This window comes from Somniosus microcephalus, chromosome 12 (assembly GCF_052327205.1).
Source record: "Somniosus microcephalus isolate GS21.2 chromosome 12, FLI_Smic_1.0, whole genome shotgun sequence".
Taxonomy (NCBI): Eukaryota; Metazoa; Chordata; class Chondrichthyes; order Squaliformes; family Somniosidae; genus Somniosus; species Somniosus microcephalus.
Window position 1 is genome coordinate 140,111,867 of NC_140998.1, and position 20,612 is coordinate 140,132,478.

At 47.8% G+C, this 20,612-nt stretch overlaps 1 protein-coding gene across 5 annotated transcripts in view; it reads left to right on the plus strand.

Annotated features, from left to right (window-relative positions):
* pcnx1 (pecanex 1) overlaps positions 1–20,612 on the plus strand; it is a 372,844-nt gene that overhangs the window by 280,773 nt on the left and 71,459 nt on the right. For all 5 annotated transcript variants that reach the window (XM_086003620.1, XM_086003621.1, XM_086003623.1 and 2 more), the window contains 2 exons: positions 11,821–12,036; positions 19,033–19,286. In XM_086003620.1, coding sequence (XP_085859746.1) covers positions 11,821–12,036; positions 19,033–19,286 — 470 coding nt within the window. The remainder of the gene's footprint in view (positions 1–11,820; positions 12,037–19,032; positions 19,287–20,612) is intronic.

Sequence of the window (20,612 nt, forward strand, 5' to 3'; positions counted from 1 at the left end):
TAAATTGCAAATTTTAAAATCTCAATTCAGATAAATGACCTACAATAAATCTTTTAAACATAAATGTATGGTTAGCAGTAAATTATAATATCTCCATGAAGAGGACTAGGTATTGCAGTCGATCAGCACATTTTTATTTCACCCCGGGACCTGGGTTCAAATTCAGCCCAGGCTGATGCAGTGAAAGTCCTTTCTCTCTGAAGGCTGTTAAGGTCTTAAGTATAATGAACTTGGAACAATTTCAGTGCAATTTCTAGTGAGTATTGTTGCCAGTGGAGTATTGGTAGCTAACCTCGGGCTATAAAGATTACTGGTGCAGGAAATGAGAAAATGAGATTAAAGAGTGCTCGTGAGCTTGGGGTTAAGACACATTCTTGGAGTAGAATAGGGAGTTTTACTCAAACTTATACTGTACCTGACCATACAGTACTTGATGTTGAAATGAGTTGCCTGGGTGGAGAGTGTGCCTATCTCTTCTGATCAATTCCCTACAGTTCAGTTTCCATCCTTTTCACAGCACCCAAACGGTCTGAACCAAAGTCATGAACAACATCTTCCATAACTTTGACCATGCTACTTTATCTGTCTGCAGCTGCTTTGCAGCTTTCAACATGGTCAAACATACCATCCTCCCATCGCATCTCCTCCATTATCCAACTCTCTGGCACTACCCTTGCATAGTTCCTCCCTTGGCTATCTAAACATCATCAACAGTGGCTTCTCTTTCCAATCCTGCACTGTTGCCTCCATAGTCCCCAAAGATTTATCATTGGCCCCCTCCTATTCCTCATCTAAATGCTGCTCCTTGGTGACCTCATCTGCCAATATGGGGTCAGTTTTCACACGTATGCAGATGATACCTAGCCACCACATGTCTTGTCCTCTTTGACTGCATCCGTGCTGTTGGACTTGACTGACATCCAGTCTTCCTCCAGCTGCACATTGGGAAGACCAAAGTCATCGTCTCCAGCCTCAGCCAGAAACTCTGCTCCTTTGCCATTCTCACGGGCCCAACCAAGGCTGTTGGTAGCCTTGGAATCCTGTTCAGCACTGAGTTGAGCTTCAGAACTCGTTAAATGCTCCATCACAAAGACAACTTGCTTCTATTTCCACAGCATTGCTCACCACTGAAACCCTTATACACCTCCAGACTCCATTAATCCAGTGTTGTCCTTGCTGGCCTCCCATCCTCCACCCTCCATAAACTCCAACTTGCCCGAAACTCTGCATATATCCTGCCTTGTACCAAGTCTGCTGGCCCATCAGCCCAGTCCTCATTGACCTACAGTGAATCACTGTCCCTCAACATCATAATAGCAGGCAGAATTCAGGGAACAAGGAAAGAAATTAAAAAGCAGGGCCTCAAAGGTAGCAATCTCCGAATTGTTCCCGGTGCCATGAGCTAGTGAGTATAGAAATAGGAGGATAGAGCAGATGAATGCTTGGCTGGAGAGTTGGTGCAGGAGGGAGGGCTTCAGATTCCTGGAACATTGGGTCTAGTCTGGGGGAGGTGGGACTTGGACAGACCGGATGGGTTGCACTTCAACAGAGCCATGGCCAATGTCCTCGCGGTGGGGTGGGGGGGTTAGTGCTGTTGGGGAGGGTTTAAACTAATTTGGCAGGGGAATGGGCACCAGGATGTAGCATTAGAAAGGAGTAATAAGGTGCAATGATAATTCAGTATGCAAATGTTACATCCCCTTTTAAAAGAAAAATGTTATGCATTACTTTTGAACCTTTCTTCTACATAATGTTCTCTGTAGCATCAACATATAAGTAAGCGCAACATTTAACTAGCACTGAAAACATCTCAACGTTTCAATAATGATGTACAGTTTTTTTTAGGGCAGCGATCCGCCTACACCCTTTGACAGTTCACAAGTCAAGGATAACTCTAGGCTTGACCTCTCGTCGGAATGACTGTGTTGTTCCTTGGTGTTCAGGAGGTGCCTGCGATTGCGGCGGTACACTTGTCCTTCTGGGGTGCGAACGTGATACGATCGCTCAGTGTCAGCTGGCTGGATGACGGCTGCTGGCTCCCAGTAGTCATGCTCCTGGAATCTGATGGATTCTCCATTGTGCAGCAGCGGCAGTAGTCGAGCTGACCTGTCAGAGTATCTCTTTTGGTGTCGCTGTCTCTGTACACGTTTTGCATGCACTTGCTTGCAGCTGACGACCTGCCAGGGCCTGTCTGGGATACGATGAGGTATCATGGGCTCTTTGACATTTGATGGGCGGTGTTCTAGACAAATGGAACATTTTCCGACAATGTCCTCAATGCGTTTGCACATTCCGGGCCAAAACATAATGTCACGTGCTCTTTGTTTGCATTTTTCCATGCCCATATGTCCAGCATGAATTTTTGTCAACATCTCTTCTCTGAGACTGGTAGGAATGATGATTTTCTCCCCTTTGAAGACAATTCTGTTGATTTGTGACAGTTCGTCTCTGTGGTTCCAGAATTCAGATATGCTCTGAGGGCATTTCCTCCTTTCCTCAGGCCATCCTTCATGTATGACTTTGCTCAGCAGTGTGAGTTGTGCATCTTTCTCCGTTTCTGCTCGGATCTCCTTCAGTTTTGAGTCACTCACAGGTAAGCTGTTGTGCACCTGCACATCCATGCCTTCACTGAGGCTGTTGTCCTGGTAGCTAAGAGACTTTCTGGAGAGCGTGTCTGCGACAGGAATGTCTTTGCCTGGACGGTGAATGATTGTGAAGTCATACTTCTGTAGCTGAAGGATCATTCTCTGTAGCCTTGGTGGGGCTGCGGCTAGTGGTTTCCTCATGATTGACTCGAGGGGCTTGTGGTCGGATTCCACAATGACTTGTCGGCCATAGACGTACTGGTGGAAACGCTTACATCCAAACAGAATTGCATATAGCTCTTTCTCGATTTGAGCATAGTTGATTTCACTGTCTGAGAGAGATCTGGAAGCGTAGCTGATGGGCTTTCCTTCTTGCAGCAATACTGCGCCTAGTCCGTACTTTGACGCGTCCACTTGTAGTCTGAGCTCTTTGTTGGGGTCGAAGTAGGCAAGAACTGGTCCTGGTTCTCTGGTGATTAGGTCTTTCATTTTCTGAAATGCTGTGTCATGTTGTTTGTCCCACAGGAACTCATTGGATTGTTTGAGCAACTGACGCATAGGTGCGTTGATTTCGGAGAGGCTCGGGGCAAACTTGGCTAAGTAGTTAACCATGCCTAGTACTGTCTCGAGCTCTGCGCGGTTCTTCAGCGGCTCCATCTTCTTGATGGCGGCGATTTTCTCTGGATCCGGCTTAATGCCATCAGTTGAGAGGCGATGCCCAAAATAACTGATCTCGGTGGATCCGATTATGCTTTTTATGGTGTATGTGCCTTTAAGAGCCCCAGGTGTGCGTAATGCCGGTAATTGCCACTTGGGCTATATAAGCCTGTGTATTGTGTATATCCTTTAGAAACCCCCCCCAGACTTGCTTAGTAAATACCTATGAACCAACTCCTGTCTTCAGTGTCTTTATCTACACACGGACACTACAGTGGCGACGAAGTGGAAACGGACTTACCTGCAATTCGGCAGCACCTCAAGGACATCGATTCCTCCAGCGTCCAGAAGACTCAAGGAAGTAAGAGAAACTGTGGTTTCACCAGCTGGCCAAGCTGGTGACAGGTACTGCGCTAATCCTTCCTGGGCGTCAGGCTGGAGCTCCAGCGGCAGGCTCTACAGCTGAGACAGGCAGCGAAATCGGAGGCAAGCAATAACGGACTGGGAGGGTGCACTCGAGAGACGGCCGGCGCGGCAAGCAGGTCAGCGTTTAGACCTCTGTCGGGAACGAGTCTCCAACAGTGAATAAACGGAAACCACAGTAAAACAGCGTTGTTATCGGTAGCAGCGGCGGGAAAGCGCCGGAAGCGCCATATCGTTGCTACAGAGAAAAAAAAAGTGCGGGAAGCGCCATATCTTTTCTGAAATGCCTAAATCTGGTAATATTGAGGGTTTTGATGGCGAAATAGAAGATTGGACCACATACGTGGAAAGAGTAGAGGTTTATTGCACTGCAAATGGAATAACAGATGAAAAAAAAGCTTCAGTACTTCTGAACTTAATGGGCGCGAAGACATACGGGCTGTTACGAAATTTAATCACTCCAGCCAAACCAAAGGACAAGACTTTTAAAGAAATTGTTGATACCCTGCAGGAGCATTTAAACCCAACACCGCTGCTGATAGCGGAACGATTCAAGTTCTTCAAGAGAAATCAACACAAGAATGAAAGTAACGCTGATTACCTAACCGAATTAAGAAAGCTATCAAAGTACTGCCAATTCGGAGCAGGACTATCGGATTATCTTCGAGACAAATTTGTTTGCGGTCTCTTAAGTGAAGGAACACAAAAAAGACTGCTTTCTGAAAAAGATTTAACATTGGACAAAGCTTTCAGTATGGCTGTATCATACGAAGCAGCAGCAAAAGGAGCTGCAGAGATACAACAAGAGACACAGGACTTCGGCACCCATAAAATGACACAGGAGTTCGGAAGATGTTATCGCTGCGGCAGATCCACCCATAACCAGAGGGACTGCTGGTTCAAGGGCAAAGCATGCAGGCAATGTGGTAAGATTGGACACATTGCACGGGTATGCCAATCTGGACAAAATAAATCCACTGACAGAAAACAAAAAATCAATAAAGAAAAGTACAGGAAGGTACAAATGATGACGGACAATAGCTCCGAAGACCAGAATAGCGATAGCGACTCCGGAAACAAGAGACTAAGCTGTCTCAAATTACATAATGTACTTGCCAAAGAGGATTACCAAACCATTTGGGTTACCCTCACAATAGCAGGGTCCCCAGTTAAAATGGAGCTAGATACAGGATCAGCTCTAACCGTAATAAATCGACGAGATTACGAGAGGCTATTTTCGCATATACCTCTAAAAGACACATCCATTATCTTAAAAACATATATGGGGCAGAAAGTCTACCCCAAAGGAAAAATAAGGGTGCCTGTGGTATACAACGGCAAAGAAATACAAAAGTTGTATTTATACATTCTACAAGATGGTGGTCCACCGTTGTTGGGACGTGAATGGATAAGGAAGATACGTTTAGACTGGCACTCTATTCAGGCACTGACGGTAACCAGTAAGGAAAAAAACAATGATGACATCATACCTGAACGATTAAAAGACATCTTGGCCAACGCCAAAGAAGTGTTTCAAGAGAAACTAGGAACCTTGAAAGGCATCACCGCCTCAATAAAAGTGGAAGATACAGCAATTCCAAAAATTTTTAAGGCAAGACCGGTGCCATACGCAATACGCCCGGCAGTCGAGGCAGAGCTGAAGAATTTGGAAAAGGCAGGCGTATTATCCAAAATAGATTGGAGCGAATGGGCAACACCCATCGTTCCAGTCATGAAAAAAACATTGAAAAATAACTCTGAGGAACAGAAAAAAATTCGCATCTGTGGGGACTTTAAGGTGACTGTAAACCCGGTCCTTCACACGGTACAGTATCCTCTTCCGAGGATAGAAGATATTTTCGCCTCACTATCCGGAGGGAAACGTTTGACAGAAATTGACTTGGCACAGGCATATCTACAGATGGAGGTTGAGGAGACCTCTAAAAAGTATCTCACAATAAACACACACAAAGGCCTGTACCAGTACAATCGACTGGTTTTTGGAATAGCATCAGCTCCAGCTACCTGGCAAAGAGCTATGGAGCAAGTCCTGCAAGGGATTCCGGGGACTCAATGCTACCTAGACGACATCCTTATAACAGGAGAAAACGACAACGAGCACCTTGCCAATTTGGAGCAGGTGCTCACTAGGCTGAAAGAACGGGGCCTACGAGCAAATCGCCCCAAGTGCGAATTTTTCCAAAATCAGATATCATATTGTGGCCACATAATTAATAAGGAAGGGTTGCATAAGTCACCTGAAAAAACTGAAGCAGTTATAAAAGCCCCAGCACCTGAAAATGTTTCACAATTAAGTTCATTCCTGGGATTAATAAATTACTATCATAAATTTTTACCGAACTTATCAACTATTCTACACCCTCTTAATGATCTTCTACAGACAGGAGTGATTTGGAAATGGAACGAAGACTGTAAACGTGCCTTCCATAAATGTAAAGACTTAATCACATCCGAGAAAATTTTGGCTCATTACAACCCATCACTACCAATCAGACTGGCGTGCGATGCATCCCCTTACGGCATAGGAGCGGTATTGTCCCATAGATTCCCTGATGGCTCGGAACGGCCGATAGCTTTTGCGTCACGCTCATTGAACTCAGCTGAGCGTAACTATGCCCAGATAGACAGGGAAGCACTCAGCCTGGTATGGGGAGTGAAGAAATTCAACCATTACCTACACGGACAAAAATTTACCTTGCTGACTGACCATCAACCCCTCCTCTCCATATTCAACCCTAAAAAAGGTGTCCCCATTATGACGGCACAAAGACTACAGAGGTGGTCCCTTTTTCTAGGGGCACACCAATACAACATTGAATACAAAGGGTCAAAACAGCATGGGAATGCTGACGGTTTATCACGCCTACCGTTGCCAACGATAGAAGAGGCACCTACAGTAGACCCAGTAGAGATATTCCACTCTACCATAGTGGAATGTCTACCGGTGACAAATTCTGCCATTGAAAGGGAGACAAGAAATGACCCTACTCTCTCACGGGTCTATGATTTAACAGTGAAGGGATGGCCAGCACATGGCGAACCACTGTTGCCAGCATTCTCGCAAAGAAGAGAACAGCTGTCAGTGTGCCGAGGAACCTTGATGTGTGGATCCAGAGTGGTGATTCCACCCAAACTCCAGGATAAAGTGCTAAAGGAGCTTCACGAGGGGCATCTGGGTGGAGTGAAAATGAAGAACCTAGCTAGGGCATTTGTATGGTGGCCAGGTATCAATGGAGACATCGAAGACATGACCAAGAGCTGCCTAGGATGCCAGAAGGTCCAAAATGCTCCGCCACAGGCCCCTCTACATCCATGGGAGTGGCCCTCATCTCCCTGGCAAAGGGTGCACATCGACTTTGGTCCATTTATGGACTCAATGTTCTTAATCGCAGTTGATGCACACTCCAAGTGGCCGGAGGTAATAAAGATGTCCTCCACCACCACGGAAAAAACCATCACAGTATTAAGGACCATATTTGCCAGGAATGGGCTGCCGGAGCAGATATGTTCTGATAATGGACCGCAATTTATGTCCGAAGAATTCAGAAAGTTCTTAAAGAACAATGGGGTAAAGCACTACATGTCCGCTCCATACCATCCCGCCACCAATGGATTAGCTGAAAGGTTTGTCCAGACCTTCAAGAAGGCCATCAAGGCCATGGGTAATGAAGACATAAAACTTCAGCACAAGGTGGATAACTTCTTATTTGCATATAGGAATGCAACGCATATGGTTACTAACCAAACTCCCGCCATGATGTTCTACAATAGAAACCTAAGATGCCGGCTGGATTTGGTCAAGCCCAACATCCGAAGGGACGTGGAGAACCGGCAGTTACAGGGCATGAATGAAAGGCCAACTAGGGCCTTCCAGATAGGCCAACCGGTTTTGGCCCGGGACTACCGTACCGAGAAATGGCAGCCTGGAACTATCTGCACACGATTAGGACCACTGATGTATACCGTGGACATCGGAGACAGCATAATAAGGCGCCATGCTGACCAAATCATCAAGTCATCCGAAAAGGGACAACCTACACCACCACTCTATACATCTAACGATGAAGTAGAGATACCCATATCTACCTCCGATCCGGTGATACTGGAGCCCGATGAACCCGACACTGGCCTTCAAGCCGAATCAGCCTTGCCAGAAGAACCTACTACACCACCAGAAACTACTACACCCCCGAGGCGTTATCCGGACCGAGTTAGGAAGCCTCCTGAGAGACTTAACTTATAATTAATTAATACAGCAATGAATATTATTTTGCATATAACATGTAATTAATAATTACTTAAAATATGATGGACTAGTTAGCTAGAAGGGGAGGAATTATGGTGTATGTGCCTTTAAGAGCCCCAGGTGTGCGTAATGCCGGTAATTGCCACTTGGGCTATATAAGCCTGTGTATTGTGTATATCCTTTAGAAACCCCCCCCCCCCCCCCCCCAGACTTGCTTAGTAAATACCTATGAACCAACTCCTGTCTTCAGTGTCTTTATCTACACACGGACACTACACTTTTCTCGGGGTTGAGCCGGATACCTTTCTCCTGTGATCTTTGTAGCATCGCACGGAGGTTCCTGTCATGTTCCTCTCTATTCCTGCCACAGATGAGGATGTTGTCTACGATTGCGACTACTCCGTCGAGGCCTTCATAGGTTTCGTTGATCTTCTGCTGGAATTCATCCTGAGCTGAGATAAGACCAAATGGTAAACGCAGAAATCGGTAGCGTCCAAATGGTGTGTTGAACGTTGTTAGCTTAGATGACTCTTCCGTGAGCTTGATAGTCCAGTATCCTGATCGTGCGTCCATTACACTGAAGTAACGTGCTCCCACTAGCTTGGGTGTGATGTCATCTAGCGTTGGTAGAGGGTAGTGAGGGCGTTTGATAGCCTTGTTCAAATCTCTGGGGTCGAGACAGACTCTGAGCTTGCCTGTACGTGGTTTCTCAACCACTACTAACGCATTTACCCACTCTGTCGGTTCTGTTTCCCGGATGATGATTTCTGTACTCTCCATGCTCTGCAGCTCCTCCTTCAGGCGACTACGTAGAGCAAGGGGTATCCTTCTCGGTGGGCAAACCACAGGGGTTGCTGCTGGGTCAAGGTGAATAGTGCATTCACCTGGGAATAGTCCGATTCCTTTGAAAACGTCAGCAAACTCCTCCATGACTGTCTGCTTCTCAACTGGTGCTGTCAATGATAGCACTAGCTTGACGAGGTCCATGTCTAAACATGCCTTTAGACCTAGCACTGGAGGTGCTTGAGTGTCAATAATGTAAAAGTTCAACATCATGTCGCTTTCTTTGTACTTGCATTTCATCACGCATGTGCCTTTTACAATGAGCTGCTCACCCCCATATCCGGTCAGTCTGCGTGAGGTGGGCTGTAGCTCACACTCATCCTTCAAGCCATTATACTCACTCAGTGGAATTACATTAACCTGAGATCCAGTGTCTAGTTTAAACTTAAGCTTTTTGCCCTATTTTCCTATCTCAATATCGGCAAAAGCTTGCTCAGTCTCTGAAATCTGTTTTTTCTGTGACACAGAATCAATAAACAGTTCCTCTGCATTTGGCTCTCTATGACATTTGGCTGTCACTCACTGTATGTACTGCTTTTCCGAAAACAGTCTTGCAAACTTTAGCAAAGTGGTTCCGTTTACCACATTTAGTACATTGCCTTCCTTTGGCAGGGCAGTACTCCTTTTCTCCATGCCAGTTGTTTCCACAATATCCACAGTTTTTGAAGCGTTTTATGTCTGTGTCGCCCATTTTTAGAACTCTCGCTGTTCTTTCTGTTCTGAAACACGCTCTCTGGGCAGTGTTCTTTGGTGTGTATCTATTAACTGCGTGCACTGTCTGTTCACTCGAGCTGCTCGTGGCGCTGGTTATGGTTTTCAACTGTGCTTGGGCTATCTCATGCGATGTAGCTATGTCTATAGCTTTGTCCAGCGTTTGCCCGGACTCAACATTCAAAAGTTTCTCTCTCACTTTAGCTGAATGTATTCCAAACACGATGCGGTCTCTGACCATCTCAACTTTATCTGCCTATACACAGTCTTTTACCAGCAGTTTTAACTCAGTCACGAACTGTTCAAACGACTCACTAACTCCTTGTACTTTCTCCTGAAACTTGTACCTAACGAATATTGTATTTGTCTTGGGCATCACATATGATTCAAAACGGTTAAAATAACTTTTCAGTACCTTTGCTTCATCTGCGGTGAGAGACCATGTGTTAAAAATGTCTCCTTTTTTCTCCGATCCACAAGAGTAGGTAGCTGCATCTTTCTTCCTCCCCTTTGCTTTTCAGTGGACCCGAGAACATCAATTCCACGTGTTGCTTGAACTTGCACCATTCTCTATGTAAGTTCAAAGATCCCCAATTTATTCGAGGTAAGGGAGCTCCAACTAGGTCCATTTCAAATCCCTGTCCTGACACCATGTCTTGTTTTGCACACTTTGTACAAAAATAATAAATTGCAGGACAACGGAGTATTACAGTTTAAACTCTTTTAATGAAGCATCAGGTCTGTAAGCTTTCTCAATCAATACAGCACCGTGTGGACAAGATGGAGTCAGGACCCCCTGGGTCTTCTAAACAATAGCAGTCCTTACAGATGCCTGCAGGCCAATGACAACTCAGCATGTGATCACATGTGAATATAATAGGTATTCTTTGCAGATGCCTGCGGGCCAATGATAATTCAGTATGCAAATGTTACAGTGGCGATAACAGAAACCTGGCTCAAAATAGGGCAGAATTAGGTGTTAAATATTCCTGGATATTAGGTATTCAGGAAAGATAGGGAAGGAAAGAAAGGCGGTGGGGTGGCAGTATTGATTAAGGAGAATATAACCGTGCTGGACAGAGAGGATGTCCTGGAGGGGTCAAGGACAGAATCTATTTGGTTAGAGTTAAGAATCAATGGAGGTGCGATTACACTACTAGGTGTATTCTATAGGCCACCAAGTAGTGGGAAGGATATAGAGGAGCAAATTTGCAGGGAAATTACAGAGTTGCAAGAACTATAGAGTGGTGATAATGGGGGACTTCAACTATCCTAATATAGACTAGGATCGTAGTGGTGTAAAGGGCAGAGAGGGGGAAGAATTTCTGAAGTGTGTTCAGGAGAACTTTCTTGATCAGTATGTTTCCGGCCCCTAGATTAGTTAGTTCATGTGGAGAACAACACTTGCACAGATTTGTGGGGCCAAATGGCCTATTTCTGTGCAGAACAGAGTCTAGGCACTTCCCCACAGGCAGGAAGGATACATGGGACAGGAGGTTGCTCTGGGGCTCCTCCTGATGATCTGTTTCCGTGCTGCATTGGCAGGTAGATTACGGCAGGTCACCTGGTCAAATGCCTGGGAGTTCGGCAAGAGACCCAAGAAAGTTGTGGTGGGGAGAGAGGAAACCACATTCTTCACTGGAGTTTAACTAAACTTCATAATCAATCTTGTTTTCCATAATTCCCTTAATATTGGATTTTCTGAACGAAGAACGTCTTGGTTGAGAAAATCCTATATGTTTTGTGAGTGAATCTACTGTGTGTTTTCATGGGTACATGGGTTGAAAGCACACTTTGCCATATAATTAACACGTTAACCCATTCATATAAAATAATAATTTCTGCTGTTTTAACAAAGACACTTTCAAACGGGTTAGTGCGTTCATTAAAATAGTGAACAGAGGAACATAATACTGATTGCTTTGGCATTCATTACTAATGTCATAGGACATGATTTCAACCCAACCACTGAATGATTAAAAATAGACTGCAAGCATAAAATAGCAAATCTATTTTTTTTTTTTACAAATTATTGCTGCAGTTTTTAAAACTGAACCTTACAGCTTCAAAAGTGTCATCTGTATTTCTGCGAGTATCTCCTGCTCCTCGCCATACTCTGACTCTAACAGAACTCTCGATTTCCTTCACTTTTTCTACAATCCTAGTATCGGGTCCATTAACAAGGGGAATGCTGTAGCCTCCTGGTAATAAAAAATAGATAAAAAATACAGACGCAAATAGCGATGACAAAATCATTACTGATTTGAAGCACTTTCATAAACCCGAGTATGGCCTGTTACTCGATGCCATTAATGTTTTTTTCACATTTTGCAGGCTCGGATGACAACAATCTGAATTCCATCTTTTACGAGCATTTGACAAGATCTCTACAGCACAGCCTCTATGGGGACCTGATGTTGGGACGCTGGGGCAATTTCAATACTGGGGATTGCTTCATTCTCGCCTCCGACTACCTCAATGCACTGGTTCACCTTATAGAAATAGGAAACGGCCTGGTCACCTACCAACTACGAGGCCTGGAGTTCAGAGGTGAGAGTCCTCGTATTCCAATTATCTGACTTAATAATGGAAGGTCAAAAATGTTTTTAAATTCTTCAGATTCTGAGGTTTTCTGTCATCTCTAAATTGGCACACATAAGTCAGTTCTATTCATTTATCCTTACTCAAAAAATGATTAGAAAGTGGAATTATCTGCCAAGTTATTGAAGCAGACTACATGTTTTCTTTCTTTGAATTGTGTTAACTTTATGAAATGAACACTGCAATTTTGATGTTGATCTTTTGGAAAGGAATTCTTTGTGTATTGGTTTAAAGTGGCTGTCTCTCTTTCTTTAATTTTTTCTGACTTTTCATTAAGCTGGTGTTCATGATGGGGGTACAGTTCTGCAGGTATGAGTCCCCCTCTAGTACCAGTGGCCATTATTCATGTGTGAGGCTACATCATGGGTGCCAGCAGAGTACTCAGTAATGGGGAAGGGGTTAATCACAGTTGAGCCCTATCTTGTCCACATCTCTCTCTCTCACACTCACACTCACTCACTCCATTCCTGTTTAGTATCAATGGTGCAACATGCCTCCCCACAGATGCTGAACAGTGACCTGGTGCACTGTGGGGACCAAGCTGTTTTATTATGTAGTTCAACACAATGGCCTAGAAATTCAGTTGGGCGCGGCAGCCGTTAGCGCCTTAGGAGGAGTAGATTTCGAGCGCTAGGCGCTTAGCGGCCGGGCGCAGCGCGATCTGCGCCTCGCCCCAACTTCAGTACACATTTAGCGCCGGCGCAAAGTCTTAGCGCGCGCCCTGCTGCGCGCGCACATCATGACGTCATTTGCTAGTGCAACGCCTTTTGTGCGCCCCGAACCGGAACTTCACTCGCGCCGGCCCATTGTGCGCCGGGCGGCCCGAGCGACTGTGAAGTGGAACGGTACACAGCCCAGCCGGGCCGCGGGGAGCGCAAATTAAAGGGCACTTACCCAGCAATATAAAGGCCAGCCATTTTGCAGCATTCACTCTTGTGCAACGGTTTTTTGGACAGAGACCAAGGAGGAGAGTTTACTGGTTTGGACCAACACTTGGACAGGTATTTTTGGCTCAGGCCAGAGCTTACCAATTATCTTTGCCTTCATTCAGAGCTCAGTGTTTGCCAGCATATAATGGGGGCTGCATTGGGTGGCAACGCTGAATTTCAGCCTTATGCCAGAAGGGCTTACAGACGCCGTGAGAGAGTGGCAGCCCTGGCTAGACGCAGAGGGGGCAACAGGCGTCGCCAACTGAGGCCTTACCCACGCAGGGTATACCGCCAGCAGACCTCCTATCTGACCATGTCTGCCGCGATGTGTGTTAGGAGGCTGCGATTCCGAAGGGAGGTGGTTGCAGACATCTGTCGGCTGCTTCAGAGAGATCTGCAGCCGCAGCTGATGCGCAGGACGTCTCTGTCGGTGGCAGTGAAGGTGACGGTGGCTCTCAACTTCTATGCCTCCGGCTCCTTCCAATCCGCTACTGGGGACATCGCTAACATCTCCCAGTTTGCCGTGCATTGCTGCATCCGCCAGGTGACCGAAGCTCTTTTCAGAAGGAGACATCAATTCATCTCCTTCCCCATGACCCTGGACAAGCAGCAGCAGCGTGCAGTGGGGTTTGCAAGAATAGCGGGCTTCCCCATGGTGCAGGGCGCCATTGACTGCACGCATGTGGCTTTGCGGGCACCTCCTGAGCATGCCGAGGATTACCGCAACCGGAAGGGCTACCATTCCTTCAATGTACAGCTGGTGTGTGACCACAGGCAGCGCATCCTAGCTGTCAATGCCCGCTTTCCAGGCAGCAGCCACGATGCCTTTATCCTGCGACAGACAACTGTGGCTGACATGTTCCAGGCACAGCCTCCCCCAAGAGGATGGCTTATCGGGGACAAAGGCTATCCTTTGTGTACCTGGCTCATGACCCCGCTCCGCGCGCCCACGACCCCTGCTGAAGAGGCATACAACGAGAGCCATCAAGCGACGAGGAACCTCATAGAACAAACAATCGGCGTGCTCAAGCAACGGTTCCGCTGTCTCGATCGCTCCGGGGGAGCCCTCCAGTATTCGCAGGATCGAGTCTCCCAATTCGTCGTCGTTTGTTGCATGCTGCACAACCTGGCTATCCGCAGGACTCGGGCACTGCCACCTCACGTTGGACCACCACCTCAGGAGGAGGAGCAGGAGGAGCATGAGGACGAGGAGTACCAGCCCAGGAGGGACGCACAAGGTCCAAGGGCCGCCCGTCGGCGGCTTATTGAACGTCACTTCTAGGCCCCCTGTCAGGGAATGGCTTGTGCCAATGATAGAACATGATTGCAGCCGCTCCGCAAGCCCTCAGCCGGTTAAGGCAACAAACACTTCAAAGATCAAACATTGACAATGTGAATAAATAAAATGGTTTATTGTACAAACTCTGGGCCCTTCCCACATGAAAACCAAAAACAGACGAAACCCCCAAAAAACACACTCACACATTACTCACTCCCACAACCTGGAGAGGATTAACAAAATAGGGCAACTAAAATGGTCGTCATTCTCGGCCTTAGTCAAAAACAAACATCACATCATCGGCCTTCAAAAAACAAACATCCAATTCTCGGCCTCAAGAAACAAACACAAATGGCCACACATTCGACTATTTGGCCCGCTAGGGCGATGCCTTGGCCATCTTTGGGCGGCCCCTGCCCGCCCTGCTGCTCCGCCTCAAAGTAAGGCCATTGGCTGCTGCAAGGCTGGGGGCAGGCTCCTGAGGGGCACATGTCGTGACGGCAGATGCCCTTGGGGGTCGGCCTAGTCGAGGTCTGGCCGTCGAGCGGGCGGCTGTTGATTGCTGCAGCTGTGGCTGGCCAGCATCAGTCGCTGCAGCAGCTCCTGGCAACTCCACTGGGGGACTGGCAGTGGCGGCTGGAGGAATGGCGGCAAGCTGGCGGATGGCAGGCGCTCGCTGGTCGCCTGAGACACTGGCACTCGCCCAGGCCAGCACTGCAGCATGCGCACCAATCTGCCGAGGGACAGACCGCTGTGCTGTTGCAGCGCGCCGGGTGCCCTGGCGATGCCTGGCTGACACAGCGAGTGTGGCAGCAGTGAGTGCCCGTGTTGACCTGTTCACTGACCGCATCAGAGCAGCCAGTGACTGGACGGCACCACTGATCACCTGGCCAGTCGCTGACAGAGCTGCCCCGAATTCCGCCCGACTCGCTGCCTGATCTGCCCGGTATTCCGCCCGACTGGTGGCCTCTGAGGGCCCGAACTCAGCCACACTCCGATAGAGGGAATCGATGGACTCAGGCAACCGTGCCACTGCCGCCATGAGCTCTGTGTGCCGGTGCTCCGAGTCCGCGGACAAGTCTTCGAGGCGTTCCATCTCCTCGGCGAAGAGCATCTCCTGACTGGAGGCCGGACTCTCCCTCTGGGGAGAAGGCCGCCGAGCTGGCCGACACTTCCTGCATTGCTGGAGGCCGCTGGGCCCAGCAATTGGACTCCCCTCCGACGCTTCCCCCCTCTGGGGAGAAAGCCGCCGACCTTCCACCCCCCTCCCGCCTTTCTGCAGCCCGCAGGTCCCAGGAGCTCCCCTCCCCTTCGACACTTCCGCCACGCTGCCCTCCAGGGAAGACGTGTCCCCTACATTGGCCTGGGTGGTCGCGGCTGAGGGTTCCCCTGATGGGCCGCCTTCCTCTTGCTCCTCCTCCTGCTCCTCTTCGGAGGGTCTGTCACTGGCAAGTTCAGGGACCTCCTCTTCACCATCTGAAAGCAGGAAGGCACAAGAGTAGCTTTAGAGTGAGGAGAGGGCGTCAGTGCGGGATGCATGAGTGGTGGCATTCAGCGCATTGGTCGGACAGTGGCAAAGGATGTAGATCTGATGCGCAAGTGGGACGAGAGAGGTGCAAAAGGTGATGTCCTTACCATTGCTGCCCAGAACAGGGTCGGCATCTCCACATGCAACGGGCCCAATCACCCGGCCACCCATGAGGTGCTCCACGCGATGTTGCAGGTCGGTGAGTGGCTGGATATGGGGTCGGCCTCCCCCGGTCGCAGTCCGGCTCTTGCGATTATTCGTCAGCTTGGCCTGCAAGAGAAAGGACGGCCTCTAAGTACAGTGTGTCGCCGTGATCTTGTGTGCACTGCCTCCCATGGTGGAATAGCTTGGCCAGTGTGTCGCCATGATCTGGTCTGCACTGCCTCCCATGGTGGAATAACCTGGCCAGTGTGTCGCCATGATCTGATCTGCACTGCCTCCCATGGTGGAATAGCCTGGCCAGTGTGTCGCCATGATCTGGTGTGCACTGCCTCCCATGGTGGAATAGCTTGGCCAGTGTGTCGCCATGATCTGGTGTGCACTGCCTCCCATGGTGGAATAGCCTGGCCAGTGTGTCGCCATGATCTGGTGTGCACTGCCTCCCATGGTGGAATAGCTTGGCCAGTGTGTCGCCATGATCTGGTGTGCACTGCCTCCCATGGTGGAATAGCCTGGCCAGTGTGTTAAGTGCAGAATGTGCAATTGATGCTCATGCCTGTCCCATAGCTGCTGGATGAAGGCTGGCCATTAGAGCTTTCAGGTCCCTTTGCCCATAATGTGAGGTGCACATGCAAGGATGAGGAGGTCACTGGAAAGGGTACTCACCCTGACAATGAGTGTGAGGTCATTTAACTTTTTGCGGCATTGGGCACCGCTCCTGGGGACGTCGCTGTTGGCTGACAGCTTGGTGGCGACATGCCTCCAGGCTCTCCTGTAGACGCGGACCGTCGCCTTCTTGCCATTGTCCGGGTACAAAACATGGCGCCTCTTCTCCACAGCAGCAATCAGCACACTCAGATCACGCTCTGCGAAGCGCTGCGCACGTTCACGGGCCTTCTCCATGTCTTCAGGCGCTATTTGGGTCCAGCAGCAGTGTTCAGGCCTAGCTGGAGGGCTCCACTATCCAGGGCGTGGCAGCAGACACAGTCGACCCTTCCCCCTTAAGAGCTGGCCGGCGCCAGGGTGTCTGCTGTCAATCACGAGATGGCCGCACCTGCGCTGCGCCCGGCCTCGGCGCTATCGATCACCACCTCCGGCTTAGCGCCCAAAGAGAGGCGTCCAGCAGCAGTTTTAGCGCTCGCCCGAACGCCTAGGGCGAAGCTAATGAATATCGGAGAAGTGGCATCGATTTGGCGGCGGCCGCAAACTTTAGCGGACGCCCCACTTTAGCGCCCCAAAAGTGGCGTCAATGAATTTCTAGGCCAATGTTATTATTACAAGGTATCCCAGGCCTCTCGTATGTAAATGCAATTTGTTTAAGTTATAAACCAACTGAAGGAAATTTAAAAATCTGCATTTATATAGCACCTTTCACATCCTCAGGTTGTCCCAAAGTGCTTCACAGCCAGTTAAATACTTTTGAAGTGTCGTCACTGTTGTGATGTAGGCAAACATGGCAGCCAATTTGCGCACAGCAACGTGGCACAAACATCAGTGAGATAAATGACCAGATAATCTGATTTAGTGATGGATAAATATTGACCAGGACACCAGGAGAACTCTCCTGCTCCTCTTTGAATAGTGCCATGGAATCTTTTACATCCAACATGAGAGGGCAGACAGGGTCTCAGTTTAACATCTCATCCGAAAGATTCCGCCTCTGACAATGGAGCACTCCCTCAGTACTGCACTAATGTCAGTATCTATTTGCCCGGAATTCGCAATTGAGAATAACGGTGAGGCTATCAGTGCTCACCGTTATCATGGAGGAAATCTGACAGCAACTTCTGTAGTACGCACATGCACAGTTAAATGCGAAAATCCAGAAGTTGCTGTCAGCGACACCCGACTCTTTCACAGGGTGCGCTGTTGCAGTCCTCGCTGATGGACTCGGCATTGAAATGCCTGCAACGGCGTGTACTTGTCCACTAGTTCCGCACTAACGACAGTTGAAAATGTTACGGCTGGTGCATTCAAGAGTAAGTGAGTTTTTAACGGCGTGATAAGTGATGATTACTGCTGAACAACCTCTCTGGCCCTGAAAAATTAATTTTCTAAGTGGAATCTCCTAACCCTCAAGAAAATTAGCGTTGAGATTTTTAAAAACATTTAAATAATTTTTTTTTACTTTTTCTGTCCCACTTTTATTTCTCTCCCTTAGTCCCATCTGTATTTCCCAGTCTTTATTTTGCTTTCTGTAGATCATTTAAATCTAATTTATATTTCCTGCTTTATACTTCCTGGTTTTGACTCTGCGTGTCTCAGTGAGGATACTTCAGTTTGATTGGTTGAAGAGCCTCGCTGTTGCTTGTTCGGTTCACGGATGCCACAGATCCCATGTAGAGGGCGCCATGCTGGAAAAGACACTGGATTAGAGGAAATCTCCACTGACAGGCCCGCAAAAAGTCTGTAGGCAGCTGTTGGTGAGGCGAATCGCGAGTGTCGTTCCTTTGCCACTGAGAGCCAAACCCGGGCCATTATGTGCTAAAATCTCTGGAGTGGGGCTTGAACCCACAACCTTCTCAGCCAGAGACGACACTGAGTCCAGACTGACACTGTGGAATGGATGTAGACCATGTCAACTAGCAAAATGCATTTTTGTTAATGAGTATGTAAAGCTTGAGTTTAAATCCTTAGAATGAATGAAGGCAATGCTCAGTGCAGCATAGTATCACACAGAGCAGAAATTGCCAGGTTCAGTTCCAGGTCCGTGCTCAGTTGGCTGATTTCAGTCCGAGTAATTGGCCTCTGGGTGAGGAAAGGGAATAGTCAGCCAGGGCTCATGATTGCTATCCAGTGATCCTTTCTGGAAAGTACGTGTGTGGTTATTGGGTAGGGATCGGAGCGAGCTTGGATTTGATGTCCCTCACCTGGTTAGCTAGCTTGCTGAAAGTCCCACATGCAGAATGGCCACCTGAGTGTGGTAATGGAAGGCTGTTGGTACCCTTGAGCCTTCAGGAACAATGGGGAGAGATGAAAGCTACAGTCAGAATTCAGATCTTTTGCTAATTATTTTAATGATGTAATTGATCATTCCTCTTCCCTTGCAGGCACCTACTGTCAACAGCGGGAGGTGGAAGCAATCACAGAAGGAGTTGAGGAAGATGAGGGATTCTGCTGTTGCGAGCCAGGTCACATTCCTCACATGTTGTCTTTTAATGCCGCTTTCGGTCAACGCTGGCTCGCTTGGGAGGTTCTGGTCACCAAGTATGTGCTGGAGGGTTACAGCATCACTGACAACAGTGCTGCTTCCATGTTGCAGGTGTTCGATCTGAGAAAGATCCTCACAACTTACTATGTGAAGGTAGTGTATTCATGCATTCTGCAGATTGTCACATTGACTACATTAATATCTGATTATATTGAACAGTTTAACATTATCTGTGAATTGTAATCAGGTTCTACTCAACAAAAAACCCAGTGCTTCCACCTTTAGAGGTTCCTGTATTTTATGGGATGTTCAGTTGGAATGCAGGACAGAGGAATCCCTGATCTGTGAAATTTTAGTGCCCAAAACTCCTATTAAAATTAGACCACAGCTTTCGCCTGTGCCACATATCTCTTGGTCCAGGAAACCAGGGGCTCTTGAGCACCTCCACCACTCCTATATTGCTGTAATCTCACTGGGCTCACTCCTTGGTGTCATAACACTCTGTCCTGCATTTTGCTCTATGTCTCCTGCTTGCGTATTCCAGGTGTGGCGGCCTTTACCCAGTTGCCCTTGCATCGTAGAAATTTCTCTGGGTATAGTGCTATAGAGAATAAGCAGATTAAGGGTCTATGTCATACTCCCTCTCACAGTGTTAACCAAACTCTGCCTTGCATGGGAGTAGGAGGGACTTGGTAAAACAGAGCAAGTCACAGATGCAGGATGGTGGTACAAAGCACTTCAGGTGACCGGTTTAACTAATCACTTGCTACAGTGATAAGGTGATGAGAGTTTGTTGTAAACTTTAATTAGCTTTGATTGTCTCCTTCTCAGAAATGAGCTGGGTATGGTGGAGAGGGAAAAGTTGGAGATCTAGCCTCAGGAAAGAGATTAGGATGCCTGGCAATATAGAAGGGGCTAGGAAGCATTTCCCTATTGAGGCTTTGTAGCAGAAAGAAAATAAAAACAGAAAGCAACAAGAAGAGAGGAGAGCACAGGGTAAGCACAGTGGGTAAGCACACTACCCTTTCACCTGCGAGAGCTTAGTTGAAATCCAATTTGTACAGATGAGCTATCTCTTGTCTCTGCTTTGTTTAAGGATCCTATACCAATAAATTCGGGTAGTCTCGCCCAACTCCCTTCGGGCCATCAACCCACAGCACAAAAGTGCCTGAACTCTTGACGTAAATTTGCAATACATTGACAGTCTCAATCAGAGAGGTCAAAGGATGGCTGTTGTGGTTAAAAGAAGTAATGCTACTATCACACCGTATGGATTGCTCTCCTGAGTTTGGGGTTAAGGCAGATTATTTAGACAGAGTAGTGGGAGTTTTAATCTGCATTTGGCCAAGCTGTATTGGACCCGGGAGTGCTTGATGCTTACGCTGGGTGATACAGGTGGGAAAGTGTTGAAATTTCTTTCCTATTGACCACAAAAATAATTTACCCAATAAAATAGTAAGAAAAAAAACAGGATGGATA